Below are 17,370 nucleotides of genomic sequence, written 5' to 3' on the forward strand. Positions count from 1 at the left end.
ATTGCTCAAATATCTATCGCCTGTCTCTTATATCTGTCAAAGCTCAATCTTCTCAAGAGATAGCGACCGTCAGCACTTAGAACACTTGAGTATGAAGTATGGAGCCCCTATTTCAGCTACTGTTGGCGTCCCATTGAACAGTTCAATAAAATAACCTCTCCTGTCATTCGAAATGGCAGATCTGAGTGGAGGCATGACAACATACCTGAAAGAAAAGGCATGCGGACAACTGCGCTCCAGGGCCAAGGAGGAACATTCCCTTTCGCAGGCCAGGCACCTCCGGGAAGAGACTCAGTGATGCACTCTGCGATGCCCTCACGGCTCGACACGGAGCCTTGTTCCGGTGGATTGACTGAACTGTCACAGGCAAGAAAGATCCTGTGTCAACTGGGCCTGTTTAAAATCAAAAGAACATTGAACAATGCAAAACCTGTATTATGAAGACATACACTATAACCTTAACTTACTCTGGAAAATATACTTTCATAATAAGATTCTGATCAAAACTGGTTAAATGTAAAGACAATGCAGTCATGGAATAAAATGGCATGATTGTGAATAATACAATGAAAGAATTGAAATTTTGTTCTCGGTATAGAGGAGTGTGCATCCCTGGCACTCTCTGACCCACCTTCCCATCAAATAAGTTCACACTCTCAAAAATTATTTTCAAAACTATGATTCACTGTTATTACCCATGAGGGTTGCTATTTATATTTTCACCCCAATAATCAAAAGACAGTAATTTATAGTTGAAAATGGCTTTGATGTTTTACAAAATATTCTCCATGATAATCAGTTCACTTTAGCATGTGTACGAACCAATTTTCAGTATCCATTATTAAGATAGAAAGAAAGACTCGTACTTTTCCACAGATTTTATTATACGGTACAACGCGTTTCACCGACTTGCGGCATCATCAATTTTCATTACACTTTTTTCACTCCGATTGAGATAGCTCCAAAACATGGTTTTTGAATGCATCAATGGCTTCTTCGGGCACCAAAAAACATTGGCCATGCGATTTTTTCTTAATAAATTGGAATAAAAAGAAGTCATTTGGTGCTAAATCAGGGCTGTACGGAGGAAGACCCATCAATTAGACGTTTTGGCCAGTCAAATAGGTAGGCAGTTGTTTCAGCTGATCTGTGAAATCATTCTCATAATGAAGAATGGCCTTCCGTTGCCGCTTCTTTTTCCATATTTCACCAAGCCCTTGTGGCAAACAAATGATCATCTTGTACCATTCAGAATTCACGGTTTTACTTGACTCTAAGGGTACGGTTACCACATGTCCAGTTATTCCGCAGAAGCAGATGATCATTTGCTTCGAAAAGTGAAGAGTCAGGCGTGATGTTGTGGAATCGAGACATAATAAGAACTTTGTTGCAATTTTCCACAATTAAAACTTTATTTTCGACCGTGGTTTCGATACCCTGTATCACCTGATGATGATACAGTGTATCGAAACCATGGTCGGAAATAAAGTTTTAACTGTGGAAAATTGCCACGAAGTTCTTATTATATCATTTGCTTCGATGTACTTCATGCACGAATCACTTTTGGAAGACCCAAATTGTGGATTGCTGTTCGTCATTGCGAAAGATTCGTCACCTGTGTACATGTCATTCACGGCTTTTGATTCACTGTGATTGTATTTCTTGAGCATTTGTTTGCATCAATTGACACGAGCATCTTTTTGAGCTTTTGTCTAATTATGAGGAATCCAACGCGAACCAAGTTTTTTCACAACTAAATGTTCACGCAATATCTTATTGATGCTCGTCATACTAATCCCCAAGGATGCCTCAATCTCACGATAATTCACATGATGACCTTCCTTTACTAGTTCTTGAACAGCATCAGTGTTTTCTGGCACAACTGATTTTGCTCGACCTTCACGACTTATGTCGCTGAGCAAACAGCCTCCATGATGGAATTCATTTGACCAGTGTTCCACAGTGGCAAAGGACGGGGCTTGATCGCCAAAAGTGGAAGTAAGTTGATCAATGCACTCCTGTCTTGATAATCCACGTCGAAAGTCATACAAAATCAGCACACGAAAGTGTTCACGAGTTACCTCAATTTTTTTGCTGAGACAAAATTTTCGAGTCACTATAAACAACACAAGTTATGATCAAACGACAAAATGTTCTGAAGGAAGTTAGCGATTAAAGGGTCAAAATATCAGATAGAAACGTCAGATGGCACCTAAAGCACTTAGTGTTGTCAAGGCTCAAAGTATAATGGCAACCCTCGTAGAATCCCTCCTATTGCACGGTGTTATTCTGGGAACGAATTATAAACTGTGGGCAAAAATTATTGTAGATTGTATTTGGCAGTATATCAAATGCAGCATTATCTATTAAATTCAACAAAAATAGAGATTATTACTGTTCTAAGACTAAGGGTCTGCAATAACATCCAGATGCAAACAGAAGCACCAATTTCATTATTCCTTGCACATATATAATAATAGATTCACCGAGGCTGATGAAGACCCTTGTGAATTCCCATTCAAACTTGCACAATTCATCATTTTGCTCTGAACCATAATATGAACAACACTATTCTGAAGTGAAATAACTTCAAATTATTTTAAAGGAACTAGAAACAGTTGTAGGAGCCACAACCATCTTTTATGTTTCAATTCCCTAAATTTGTAAAACCGACATTTTCAAATGCCACTACGAGATAGATAATTTTGATGGAAGTAAGTGTACATAACTTGCTTGCATAGCCGTAGACACTTCATGCCTTTGGCATAATATGAGAGGAATGCTCTTAGAGTAAGCTATCCAAAGACACCAATTTGTCAAGCGCCTTAGGTGAGGTCACGTGCGCCTTAGGTGAGGTGAGTTCTGCGTAAGGAAAATCAAAGAGTACCTTTGCTGGTACACTATACCTGAAGGAGATCAATGTAATAAAGGAGTCAATCTTAGATAAGGAAAATGAAACTCACCAATCATTAGCTTGGACCCCTCAGTGATAACTCCTTTGGTCAGAAGTCCTCCCACAACGATTCCAACCTCGGGAACTCTAAAGGTTTCATCCACTTGGAACTCGCACGGCTCCTGTCAGAAGAATCGTTTTCCATGAGCCTTTCCACAAAATAAATCCTAATCATTTGGTTACTTCTGAGCAAAATTATATATTTATATATATATATATATATATATATATATATATATATATATATATATATATATATATATATATATATATATATATATAACTATATATATATATATACATATATTTATAATGGGCTGACACAACATAACACAAATAGAAAAGAATAGACACATATAAAAGAACACTTACACGGTAAATTGTTCGAGCTTTCGGCCCTCTCAGGGGCCTTCTTCAAGAGAGACTGCTCTCTTGCAGAGACCTCTCTTGTTTGTTATGTTGTGTCAGCCCATTATTGTGCCGCTCGTATGAGTTTTTCCGGACAATCGTTACATATATTTATATATATATATACATATATATATATATATACATATATATATATATATATATATATATATAATTATATATATATATTTATATATATATATATATATATATATATATATATAACAGGCGGTAGAGGAAATCATGGGGGATGGTAAAGAGCTAAGTACTATCGAAGAAAAATGGGAAAGTATCAAGAAACGGTTGTCTAAGGCCACGAAAGACACTATTGGAACCGTTAACGCTAAAAGGACTAGGAAACCATGGATCACAGATGAGATGATTACTAAGATGGATGAGTGGCGAAAATGGAAGAATGTAAATACAGAATTAGGCAAAATGAAGTACAAAGAATTAAACAATAAATTGAGGCGGGCAACAAATAAAGCAAAAGAAGCATGGTGGAAGACGCAGTGTGAGGATATGGAAAGTCTGCAGAGGAAGGGTGAAATCAGTGCACTGTACAGCAAAGTTAAATCTTTATCGGGAAGTAAGAAAGGGAGATCAACGATAGCAGTTAGAAATAAGGCGGGTAAGGTAATAGTTGACGCAGGAAAGATCCAAGATAGATGGAAGGAATATATAGAATAACTGTATATTAAAGAGCTTAGACCAACAAAGTTAGACATAGAAAAGGAACATGACGTAGAGGAAGATAGCTTAGGTCCATGCATACTCGAAGAAGAGATAGGAAGGGCATTAAGGGAGATGAAACTAAATAAGGCCGTGGGGGTGGATAACATTCCCGCTGAACTATTGAAATGCTTAGGAAAATTTGGGAGGAAGAGGCTATATCGGCTCATTCGCAGTATCTATGAGGAAGGAATCTGGCCGGAAGACTTTGTGAGATCAGTTTTAGTTCCTATTCCGAAAAAGGTAAAGGCTACATCATGTGAGGACTACAGGACAATTAGTTTGATATCCCACCCAGCTAAAGTTGTTCTTAGGATCATAAACAAAAGGATAGAGAGAAGGGCAAATGGTTACTTAGGGGATGATCAGTTTGGGTTTAGGAAGGGGAGAGGTACGCATGATGCTATTGCCGTAATAAGATTATTAATCGAGAGGAATATAGACCACAACCAGGAGGTATTTGCCTGTTTCGTAGATTTCAAAAAGCGTTTGATAGAGTGAATTGGGAAAAACTAATGAGTATTCTGCAGAAAATAGGAATAGATTGTAGGGAAAGGAGGCTAATCCGCAACCTGTACATGTCTCAGACTGCTCAGGTGCGGGTGGAAAACGGGGAGTCAGAATGGGCAGTGTTAGGAAGGGGTGTAAGGCAGGGTTGCCCATTATCACCGTTGCTGTTCAACCTGTATGCAGAGGAAATGATTAAAGAGGCATGGGAAGAACTCGAGGTAGGAATGAAAGTGGGCGGGGAATTCGTAAAATCATTTAGGTTTGCCGATGACCAAGCTTTAGTTTGTCAGTCAGCCAAGGGGTTGCAAGCATTGCTGAGTGAATTGGAAATTCAGTGCGACAGGTATGGGATGAGAATCAATATTAATAAAACAAAGGTTATGCGATTTTCTAGAAAGAAAAAGGCCAAGCTTAACATTAGAATAGGAGGGCAAAAACTAGAGCAGGTAGAACAGTTTACGTATCTCGGTAGTGTTTTGGACCAACACGGTCAAAGTAGTATGGACTTAAGGAGAAGAATTGCGCTAGGCAAAGAGGCTTTCACAATATATATAGATAACATCAATGTCCTTCTCAGTTTATGTCATGAATCCTTACACAGCACATTTTGATTTCATTAAGATTTGACATAAATATTTAAGTATTGATAGATTGTTCTCAAAATAAAGAGTTATGCCAAATGTCCATGGAACCTTAGATAATGCTATTCTTGCACAAAAATTAGAGAAAAACTAGTGTTAGCAGTTTACAGTATACTATGCCACAGAGTAAAGTTTTATTCATGATTGGAAGGAAAATACGAGAGAGACTATGATGCTCACTTGCTCCAATCTCTCCTTCTCCTTGGTACTTGTTCCGGGAGGTAGGACATGCAGAAACTTGGCAAGGAGGTCAAGACCTTGCCCCGTGACATTGGAGACGCAGAAGAGTGGCACCACACTGTCAGCAAGTTGTCTTGATCCAGCAGTTATGACATCATCTTCATTGCAAACCCTCAGTGGAACTCGCCGACCACCCCCACCAACCGATTTCAGAGCTGACTGCAATGAAAAGACAATAAAAATGTGCACATTAGATTAAATTAACTGCAAGGCTAGAAGGCTGTTTCAAAGTGTACTCTCATAAAAAATTCACATAAAATCCTTTGTGAAATTGCCATTTTTTGAAGACCTTGTAATTGCCTTTCAGGCCAAGGAAAAAATAATTTGTTAGCACAGTTTAAGACACAAACCATCCAATTGAAGATTATAAACTGATGCCATCAATTATCAACTAAAACACAGAGTTAAATCAGTTTGCACAATTCTTAGTACAACCCAAATTTAAAAAACCATCTAAACCATCACCTGGCTTCCTATAAGGGCAGTTTATAATAAGCAAAATAATTACATACCAACAAATGGCTATAAAAATGATACTCTTTAAAGCTTTATCCCTGTGTAATGTATTTTATGTATAATATCCAAATCTTCACCGAAATGCTGTCATTCAATGGGTTGGTCTTTTTTCATAACATTACTAGGAAGTAATTTGAACTATAATGCTTACGATAAAACTGCTGACAACCTGGGCTTAGTGGCTATATGGTATTATATAGACTACAAAGGACGTCCTATTCATTTTTTATTTGAAATAACTCAAAAACTTTGTTAATTCCACATAAAACCTAATACTTAATTGCTATTGACAGAATCCTCAAATGATGATTCAATCAATGTGCATGAATCTCCATCAGCCTGATAATAAAACTTGAACTCTTTTTTTGAAGCATTAATGACCATATTTTTAATGAGAATTTATGCATGTCACTTCAATCGTAACTTGGTATAAGGTTGCATTAATATTCATTCCAATTGTATTCCAATTCTTGTGATTGAAAATTTCATTTCTCCAGTTACAAAGAAACAGTCTAAAGAATTTTTTTACATGTTATATAATGTGGCCCTGGGTGTTAACGTTAGTATTTTCAATGACAGACAAAAATGATATCCCACCTCAACATCATTCAGAGCAGCATCCAGAGCTGATGATGAGGCCACATCTGCCTTCGTTATGACAACGAAGAACGACACATCAAGAGCAAGGGCCAGGCACAGGTGCTCTCTGGCTTCGGCCGACACACCCATTTCTCCGGAAACCCTCCCCCCACCCACCGCACTCACGACCAACATCACATGGTGTGGTGAGTAGCCCGTCAGGCCAAGTATCGTCGTCTTCAAATATTTCCTATGACCAGCCAAATCCAGGAATGAAATCAGTTTACTTGAGCTCTCGCAAATTTCCTCGGCAGTTGTCAGCTCCCTGTAATTCATTAGGCGACCCTAAAAAGCCAAGCATTGAGTATTACGCTTTTGCAGTGACAGAGAATGATTCAGGAGAGGAGAAAAACCAAGCTCTACTACCTGTGAATCAAAACCAAGGATTTCATGTGATATTGATGACGTTCTGCCAGACTGGATTTCATGCAGATGCCTAAACATATTGAGACGTGCTCTCCCTCGGCCATTGTCTAGTTGCCCGTGGGTTAAAACACCCAGGAGGGTTGATTTCCCAGCATCAGCACTGCCAATCACAGCCACACGAACTTCTATATTATGTTGATCATCAGGGACCTACACAGGAAGAAATCAATACTCAATGCTCATGCATTTTATGAGGGCAAATATAATATTCAAGAAGAGGGCTAGGTGAATACTTTTGAAATAAATAAAAATGCAATGGCAGTTTGAAGGAGTTAACTTGTGATGTCTGTCCAATAAATACGTGAACTGAGGCCATAAAAACTTTATTTCGCACAATTTAGTCCACATATATTTTGTCCCCTGTTAAAAGTACTCTCCATTCGTGGGCTATGCACTTATTCCATCTTCTTTTTCACTTTTTAAACCATCCTTGGGAGTCCTCTTGGCAGTTAGGCTGTTTAGTTTTCTCGTCATTTCTTGCTTAATTTTGTCCGCATCTTCCCAGTGATGTCCACTCATCACGTTTTTGCATTTTGGGAATAGGAAAACGTTGCCGGGGGCGAGATGTGGCAAATAAGGAAGATAATCAAGGATGGTGATTGAGTCCATCAGCTATCATTCGGACAGTTTTTCCATGATCGGTAAGGAGAAGGGACAGCACACAATTAATGTTGTCGTCAACACAGGTGGTTGAAGGTCGTCCTGGCCTTGCATCATCCGTGGCGTCTTGTCGGCAAGAAATGTGATAGGGGAGCACACTGTGATGTGCTCGCGAAGTCAATTAAGTACAAATCGCTCGTGATTAGCACTCAATTCAATTTGCATCGAGCAAACAAACTAGACATGTAAATAATCTGAAGGGAACAACAATTATTCACCATAACACCCTATTCTTTAGAATTATTAATGTAGTTTTGTCAGCCTTTTTGAAACACGGCCCTTAATGCAAACGCAATAAGGAGGCCTAACGGATGATTCTCGAAGAACTATGTTAACAATCCTCAACCACCGACGGTGGAACATATCACAGCACGAATTGTCCAAATCCGCGGCTATAGTTAAAAACGAATGCCAGCCGTATACATTTTTACTGCACAAATTGGGGTTTGAGTCTGATGTAGACACTACATTTCTAGGCTAATGTTCCCACTGCCATGTCACGTGCGGGGATATTAACCGAGAAATTCGATCGCTTCTCTTTCATACACTCGAATTAGCACAAGATCAAATTTCTCAAATTCAAGAGAAAGCTTCTCCAACTGGATTCCGTGGGCATATTTTTTATGTCATAGCAGTACCTTAAGAATCCTTGTCACTCATTTGAAACATATATACCTCGTCTCAACCGGACTGAAACTGTTGACACATTGCTCTCACAGCAAGTTGCCGCGGCGTCCCGATTATATGATAATCTCCAGTGATACTTTATCCAGTTTAGCTAAGCAAATTAACCTCTACAGTCCAATAAGGCAATTTACAATGCTCTTTCTTCCCAGCTCTAACGCTGTCTTACATTTTACGAGAGTTGGTGGCAAACCGCTGGAGGACGCGATGGGCATTTATGGCTCCCTTCGGTAACAAGCGGATGCCATTCGCGGCTTCGGCAGACTGAATGAGAGAAAATTAAGGCATTTATTTTTTACAAGATATCTAAAATGGACGCAAAGAGGCTATTCCTGTATTTTTTCCCCGTTTTCTTCATCTCATTTACTCTTGCAAGAGGGATCGTATTAATTACTTTAAAATAACGTGGAGATATTAAAAAAAAATATAGCGGGAGTTTCGCGTTTTCCGATGAGGTAATCAGATAAAATTATGAGTCAAGTATATAGGGCGGCGGTCATTTTCCTCTGCCCACGGAAGGGAATAATATGTAGACTCCCAGCAGTGCACCCAGCACCGAATTTCATTCGCCAAGTGGACCGCACATTTATTCTCAAAGTGGACGCTGGGTCCATAATAACTAAAGAAATAGATCAACCTATCTTTACCAGCTTCCAAAACCTGCTCATTTCTTATTTCGGGCGCCTTTGACTTCGTTCGTTAACTTTGACGACGAAGGAGGTGTCCTCGGAGTTTTCTCGGTCTCATTCACGATATTTTCCCTTCGTTCGATAAACAGTGCGGCGAGGAGGTGTAATGGCCTGCGACAATGGTGTTTTCGCCACCCCTCCGTGGTCACACACCAGATCACCCAACAGTTGTTAACTTCCAGTGAAGTAGTTCATTTAGTGACCGATTCAAGACTCTCACATGTAGCGCACAGTTGGAACAGTTTTATGAAATTCTATATCACTCCATTTAAAATAAAAGCAAAGAAACTTAATGAGGGAAGGTGCAGGGCTATTGCAGGACCATCGCTTTTGTCAGCACGCAGTTTTTATTGCGAGGTTATTCGATAATTCATTTGCGTGCGGGTGTTCACGCAGAATGAGTCAAAGGGAGTGTTCCCTGAAGAACGAACGGCCGTGGGAAACCATCCACCGAGAGTAAGTCAGAGCCGTGCGAAGGTTGCACCCCGAGCGAAGGCGCCTCGCTAGGAGAGGCGCCATTTCAAGATCGATACTGAAATTTCAAGAGTAGCATACTTTAATATGATTCATGGAGCAAAACTTTACTCCGTTAATTGCAGGACTTCAAATAAAAGGCAAGGGAACGAAAAATTGGGCGGTAACCTTAGGTCAACCTGCAGCCGAGAGCCAATTTGCATTTACCTCCCTGCCACTTCTGGAGTACCTCCCCTTATTTTCCCATGATGTCCAAGCATAGTGAAATCATATAATCTCATATATGCTGCAAACTCTCCTCTCTTTCTGCCCTAACTGTTGGGGCCAATCATGAATCATTAAGTGGCCAGCTTAAAAACATGTTACTATTTTACTATGACACCAAAAACAAAGTAAGATGATGTAGCCTATTTAAACTAATTTGTTGAGAATAAAACTGTGATTAAAAGCATTACACTTGACCATTCATCAATCATTACTATATTCAGGCCAGACTTTCATTTGAAGTGGCTACATTAGAAGAAAATAATCACAATGAGAAAATTCATAAAAGTTATACAACAAATTGAGACAGCATATAAAGAATACAAAATTGTAACTGCCGGATAATATGACTCATCTGAAACTCCTCAGGAGTATTTAGTAGGAGTATTTCTGCAATGAGAAAAAGGGAATTTGACATTAAGGGCACATGTTTTGTAGAGATAGAGCACTTAATGGGCTAATGATTTCTTTATATTAAAGACAATAGTATTTTCCTGGGTCAGGACATGCCATTGGAACAGAGAAGCTAGTAAGTTAAAGCTGGGGAAGAGAGTGACGCTGATGAAAGACTACTACAGAGGGGAGGAAGTTAGGCAAGCAGTGAGAGGGAGAAAGAGAATATTATAATTATTGATGCCATAAAAGTGGTAGACAGTGTAATGAGTAACAGCATGAAACACATGGTGTTTTAGTGATTTGCCATAGAAGAGCACATATACCAATGTGCAACAGGTTTCATGGCTTACCCAACGCCTGCCTCTAACCAACACACTACCTGCCATGATGACCAACGGCATTGGTGAAAAGAAACTAACATCCATCGATAGATTGCTATCAAAATTGAAACACTGTTTACTAGGAAGGTATGAGTTCTGGCCCAGGACTGATACACATGTACTTGTTCACTTTCTTCAATACAATATAAAAACTGGAATATGAATGGTACATTTCAATTTCACAAGTTCTCCTGAGTATTCAATAGACTTAAGCATCACATCCAAATCATCCTTTAAATTGGTATACTTCCATTACAGAATAAATTGCTTTAAGGTTGTGAAGTTTAGGTCTTTAATAATGAATTGTGTAACACAATTTTTAATACGTAATTTTTCTAGATTTTAATAAAGCCTTCGACAATGTACCTACTCGCAAAACTAGAAGCATATGGTATAGATAAAAATATCCGGGGTTGGATTAAAGACCTTTAGAATGGTTGGGCTCAAATAGTAGTGACAGATGGAGTTAGCTGAAATGCAGTAGAAGTTACTTCAGGTGTTCCCCAGGGAAATGCCATTGGACCTCTTTTATTCCTACTTTACGTTAACGATTTTGACTCCATAGTCATAAGTAAGTAACGTTTATTTGCTGAAAATGCTGTGGTTTATCATGATTTCCGTGATCCTGAGAACACAGTAGCTTTGTCAGATGACCTTAATGCTATACAAAGCTGGTGCAACACTTGACAATTAGAATTAAACTTAACAAAGTTAGTCTTCAAAATTTTTTGGCAAACGAGCAATTCCCATCCGAATGCCTACTTCATTGGGAACATAAAAATAGAATGTGTAGACTCAATTATATACCTAGGCCTTACCCTCACTCACGAGTTATGGGAAGACTTACTCAGTAATATTAAATTGTAGTACCTCTTATGTCGAAATTATCAGAAAAGTATCTTAAGAGAGCCCTGGGTTATTAGTTTGAGTTCCTCCCATGTCCATTAAGAAGATGCGGCAATTTCCCGTGATAGTCGCTTTGAAGTCAGGAGGAGGATGAGTAACCTATCACTACTTTTAGGTTGGCCCACTTGCACCCAAAAGGTCCTTTTCTAAACTTAGGGACAACAATGTACACATGCTTTTAGCATCTCTCTTTTGGTGACGATTATTAACTCATGAAAGACATACGTGCACACTCCTTCAAAAGACTCTTTCAACCCAAATGGTAACAATTGCACCGAGAGAATTGATCTCGTTGCAGGTGTCATAACGCCTGCCATTTTAATCTATTTGTGATAGCTTATCAGGTTTCTACACATTTAACTATATTACCTTGCGAACAAGGACTTCAGCAACATGTCTAAGAGTTCCATTGTCACAACTGTCGACTGGTCTTTCACGAAGGACTGCCGTGGTGGCACCTAATTTCAATGCCATCTGCTGAAGAGTCTGGAGGCTTGCAGCCATATCAGATTCTGATAGTCCCGTCAATATGCCATTGTCTTCAACTCCAATTTCATATATTGCTTCTCCCTGGCCTTCACGTAGCCTCCATTTCATCTGCAGAAAAGAGTAGTTTTACATCATTCAATTAAAATCCAGATCCAAATTAAAAACAAATTTGGAAAATTAGATTACTTGTGGGATCCTGAATTGCCCAAGTAAAATCATCATTAGCAATTTATAATTACTGACGCACCTAAAAAGAAATGGATTACCTGAGTAACAAGATGCTCAAATCTTTGCTTGGATGGATTGACTAGTTTCAATTTATATTCCACATTCCCTAATTGTGGCTCCGGCGGGAGATGGTGATGGGTTGGGTATTCGTCGTTGTCCACCCACTCATTTGAGTTTGACGGATCGAAAAGTCCTAAAAACGAATCCATGGTTTCCTGTGAAAAAAATATCATATTCATCATTTTCTATAAAATGATAGGAAACTACAGAACATACGAACAACAAAACAAACAATAAAATCTGCACTCAAATCTAACTTAGAAAAGGCATCAAGCAAAGACAGTTCCCGATTCTTGAAGGATATTAAAAGGCGCGAGCTATGGAAGGACGTAAACAGCTGTTACGGGAAAAGTGAAAGTCTTGTCCGTACCGTTCGCCCCTTACTCATTGTGTCTGTGTTTCGTAAACTCGCTCACACGAAACAATTCTTATGTTCAAGAAGATTAAGAGGATGACGGATGCTAAGCCTACAATGGTACTAACGCTACTTCGAGAAGTAATTGACAAAGAACATCCTAAGCCATTTCATAATAAATAAAACGTAATTTCTCCGTTCTTGGATCCGTTACAACTGAACGTTCTAAAATTGGATACCAATATCAGAAAAACTACCGATGGAACACATACAGTGGTGATATTCAACATAAAAATCACATAATGACGTGTTAATGAACAGATAGTTTCAGGTAATCATTGATGGGAGAACTTACTTTGTTTGTTTACTTTAAGATCCGAAACAATAATATTATTTCCCCCACCGCCGCCATCATCCAAGGTAGCCGTCCCCAGCCAGCTGAGAGATTATAGACTCACCGACGGGGGCTCCACAGTCACTCCCCGTCCCTTTCCCGTCTTAGTCCTTGACCTTGCCCAACAACCCCCTTAGCAACGGCGATCTTTCTAGTTGCGAGTCTGTACCCATGCAGCCAATGAGTAACCACTACTGCCGCGCGAGTTACAGTTGGATCACGGAAAAGAAAATAGTTCGCAAAAACGGGTGGCCATAGGCGACAAAATACTCCTCGATTGCCCCCATCGGTGATGCCAAGCGCCAAAACTATAGAGGGATTAAGTATGGAGGATAAGATTAATTCAAGTGATTATTGAGGCCAATTAGCAAGAACGTTGGACATAAACTATATAAAAGTATATAGATTTCATAAATATTCATATTTTAAAGAACAGCAGCCGTTTAATATTTTATTCCTAAAATTGGACCAATGCCATTTATTTTAGGAATGGCTTTGACGCTATTTTTTACGGAAATTTCATCAGAAATACTTGTACGTTAACAAAATGTATAGCGGTATTTATGTATGTGTATATGTACATGAACATATAAACCATAAACACAGTAATCAACCCGTAGGTCGGTTAAGTAGGTGATGGTAGAGATCATCCAGTACTAAGCCCTATACGGCGTGTGATATTAACACATCAGGGTAGGGGGGCCAGTTTCATTCCCTGTGCCGGTTATAGTTTCCCAGGAAAACCTAGTACCCAAATAATCACTTTAGCTTGGGTGGAGCTGCAGGTGCCCAGAGTGCCTCGCCCGGGAATCGAACCCGAGACCCTTCGGTCAGCAGTCCAACGCTCCACCCACTGGACTACCGCGACCCGTATATATATATATATATATAATACACAGTAACACATAATATAGAAACACAAATAGAAACAGAAATACATATATATATACATATATATATATATATACATATATATATATATATATATATATATATATATATATATATATACATATATATATATATATATATATACATAAAAAATTATACTTATTAGGTAATCTACCGTTAAGGTAGGTTTTTGGATGGACACAGCTACTAAATAAATATTCTGCGACTCCTAAAAAAACGAAAAATCCAGTATCCTACTCTACATCAGGTCCCTCTTAATCTCGTAGTACTTTCTACCTCCCTTCATCCAGTCCAACAACCCTATCCTGTTCCTTCCCTTTCCTCGTTTGCCTAACATTCTCCCATCTACCACAGTCTTCAACATCCCACTGCCGGTCCATACCCCTTTCATCAACTTTTCCTGCCTCCATAGGATTTATCCCAACAAAACTCTCTCTTCGCCCACCATTCCAAGTACTACCTCATTTGTTTTCTTCTCTGTCCATTTTACCTTTTCCATTCTTCTCCACACCAACATTTCAAAAGCCTCCAGTCTACGTCTATCCTCCTGTTTCAATGACCACGTTTCCGCGCCGTACATAGCTACGCTCCATACCAAAGTTTTTACGAGTCTTTTCTTAACATCCTAACTCAACGTCCCTGTCATCAACTCCCTCCTCCTTGTGAAAGCCTCTTTGCCTAGCGCAGTTCTTCTCCTTACGTCCCTACTACATTGACCGTGTTTGTCCAAAAAACTGCCGAGATACGTGAATTGTTCCACCTGCTCTATTTTTTGCCCTCCTATTTTTAGGTTTAGCTTAGCCTTTTTTATTTTTGTAAATAGCATAACCTTTGTTTTATTAATATTGATTCTCATCCCATACCTGTTGCACTGAATTTCCAATTCACTCAGCAATGCTTGCAACCCCTTGGCTGATTGACAAACTAAACCTTGGTCATCAGCAAACCCACCTGATTTTACGAATTTCCCGCCCACTTTCATTCCTACCTCCAGTTTTTTCCATGCCTTTTTAATCATTTCCGCTGCATACAGGTTGAACAGCAATGGTGATAATGGGCAACCCTGCCTTACACCTCTTCCTAATACTGCCCATCCGGATTCCCCGTTCCCCACCCGCACCTGAGCAGTCAGAGACATGTACAGGGTGCGGATTAGCCTCCTTTCCCTCCAATCCATTCCTATTTTCTGCAATATACTCATTAGTTTTTCCCAATTCACTCTATCAAACGCTTTTTCGAAATCTACGAAACAGGCAAACACCTGGTTGTGTTCTACATTCCTCTCGATTAATAATCTCATTACTGCAATGGCATCACGCGTACCTCTCCCCTTCCTAAACCCAAACTGATCATCCCCTAAGTAATCATTTGCCCTACTCTCTATCCTTTTGTTTATGATCCTAAGAACAACTTTAGCTGCGTGGGATATCAAACTAATTGTCCTGTAGTCCTCACATTACGTGGCCTTTACCTTTTTCGGAATAGGAACTAAAACTGATCTCACAAAGTCTTCCGGCCAGATTCCTTCCTCATAGATACTACGAATCAGCCCATACAGGGTTCTTCCGGAAAATAAGTGTACTGATTTTTTCCCACCGCTCCAGGCCCGCCCAGCACCGCTCTGACGGGCTGCGATTGGAGGGGGGTATGTTGGCAAGCGACGCTGAAAAAGGCAGTCGGCTCTGAGCTGTTGTGTAGTGAGGAGCTCTGTTAACTCGAACCTCCACGCTCGACCCACGTCACGGAACGCGATGCCGAAGTTTTTGGAGCAGCGGTATTCCATCAAATTTGCGGTAAAGCTTGGGAAATCGTCTACCGAAACTGTCGGTATGATTAACCAGGCTTACGGGGAGTCAGCCATGTCCAGAAACATGATCTTTCGGTGGCACAAGATGTTCGTGGAGGGCAGAGAAGAGGTCGACGACGAACCACGGCCTGGACGCCCATCAACGACACTCACCGACGAAAATGTGCGAAAAGTTCGCGATATACTGAACTCTGATCGTCGTCTTAGTGTTCGGATGATAGCAGAGCAGTGTAATGTGCCAAAAACAATAGTGCACGAGATTATTAGGGAGCAATTACAGATGCGAAAAATTTGTGCAAAGTTGGTGCCGAAAGTGCTCAGTGATGATCAAAGACTCAATCGTTTGGAAATCGCGACACAACTTGCGGATCACTGCAAAAATGATCCATATTTTTAGAGAACGTTGTTTCGGGTGACGAGACGTGGATCTTTGAGTACGACCCGGAGTCGAAGAGACAAAGTGCGGAGTGGCACACCCCATCATCACCCCGTCAAAAGAAAGCTCGCATGAGAAAATCTCGGATCAAGGCGATGCTCATTGTCTTTTTTGACAAAAGGGGAGTCGTCCACTACGAATTTGTACCTGAACGACAAACTGTAAGTGCTGCATTTTACGTCCAAGTGCTCGACAGGCTTCGAAAACGAGTCGCCCGCGTCCGGCCAGCGATCAAAAACATCTGGCGGGTGCATCACGACAATGCGCCGTCTCACACCGCGCTTGTCGTGTCGGACTTCTTGGCCAAGCACGGCGTGGCAACGCTGCCGCACCCGCCCTACAGCCCGGACTTGGCACCACCGGACTTCTTTCTGTTCCCGAAGATAAAGAGGAGTTTGAAAGGAACGCGATACGGGACTTTGGACGCCGTCAAAAAGGCCGTGACGACGTGTCTTCGAGAGGTTCCCGATGATGCCTTCGCGGGAGCGTTCCAGGAATGGGAACGCCGCTGGAACAAGTGTATCGACTCACAAGGGTCCTATTTTGAGGAATATTAGGTTAAGATATGTAAAAGTGTAATAAATTTTTTTTCCTGAGCTCAGTACACTTATTTTCCGGACGAACCCTGTATATCCTCTTCCTCCCACATTTGCCTAAACATTTCAATAGTTCCACGGGAATGTTATCTACCCCCCCGGCCTTATTTAGTTTCATCTCCCTAATGCCCGTTCTATCTCATCGTCGAGTATGCCTGGCCCTAAGCTATCTTCTTCTACGTCATATTCTTTTTCAATGTCTAACTTTGTTGGTCGAAGTTCTTTGCTGTATAGTTCTTCTATATATTCCTTCCATCTCTTTTGGATCTTCCCTGTGTCAACTATTACCTTACCCGCCTTATCTCTAACAGTTAGTATAGATCTCCCTTTCTTACTTCCCAATAAAGATTTAACTTTGCTGTACAGCGCACCAATTTCACCCTTCCTCCGCAAACTTTCCATCTCCTTACAACTTAGTCTTCCACAATGCTTCTTTTGCTATTTTTGTTGCCCGCCTCAATTTATTGTTTAACTCTTTGTACTTCATTTCGCCTAACTCTGTATTTACATTCTTCCATTTTCTTATCTCAATCATCTCTGTAATCATCTAATCCTTGATCCATGGTTTCCTAGTC

At 40.1% G+C, this 17,370-nt stretch overlaps 1 protein-coding gene across 5 annotated transcripts in view; it reads right to left on the reverse strand.

Moving 5' to 3' along the window:
• Positions 1-17,370, reverse strand: part of LOC139693278 (GTP-binding protein 2) — a 44,198-nt gene that overhangs the window by 9,173 nt on the left and 17,655 nt on the right. For 2 of the 5 annotated variants that reach the window (XM_071591388.1, XM_071591386.1), the window contains exons 2-8: positions 12,274-12,450; positions 11,888-12,115; positions 7,006-7,215; positions 6,598-6,924; positions 5,425-5,643; positions 2,964-3,075; positions 206-393 (exon numbers count right to left, since the gene is read on the reverse strand). In XM_071591388.1, the coding sequence (XP_071447489.1) occupies positions 206-393; positions 2,964-3,075; positions 5,425-5,643; positions 6,598-6,924; positions 7,006-7,215; positions 11,888-12,115; positions 12,274-12,450 (1,461 nt within the window). Of the gene's footprint in view, positions 1-205; positions 394-2,963; positions 3,076-5,424; positions 5,644-6,597; positions 6,925-7,005; positions 7,216-11,887; positions 12,116-12,273; positions 12,451-12,552; positions 12,641-12,665; positions 12,782-13,005; positions 13,200-17,370 lie in introns of those variants that run through there. The other 3 variants (XM_071591390.1, XM_071591389.1, XM_071591391.1) reach the window with 3 other exon arrangements.

This window comes from Hetaerina americana, unplaced genomic scaffold (assembly GCF_022747635.1).
Source record: "Hetaerina americana unplaced genomic scaffold, ioHetAmer1.1.p SCAF_456, whole genome shotgun sequence".
In the NCBI taxonomy this organism is placed as follows: domain Eukaryota; kingdom Metazoa; phylum Arthropoda; class Insecta; order Odonata; family Calopterygidae; genus Hetaerina; species Hetaerina americana.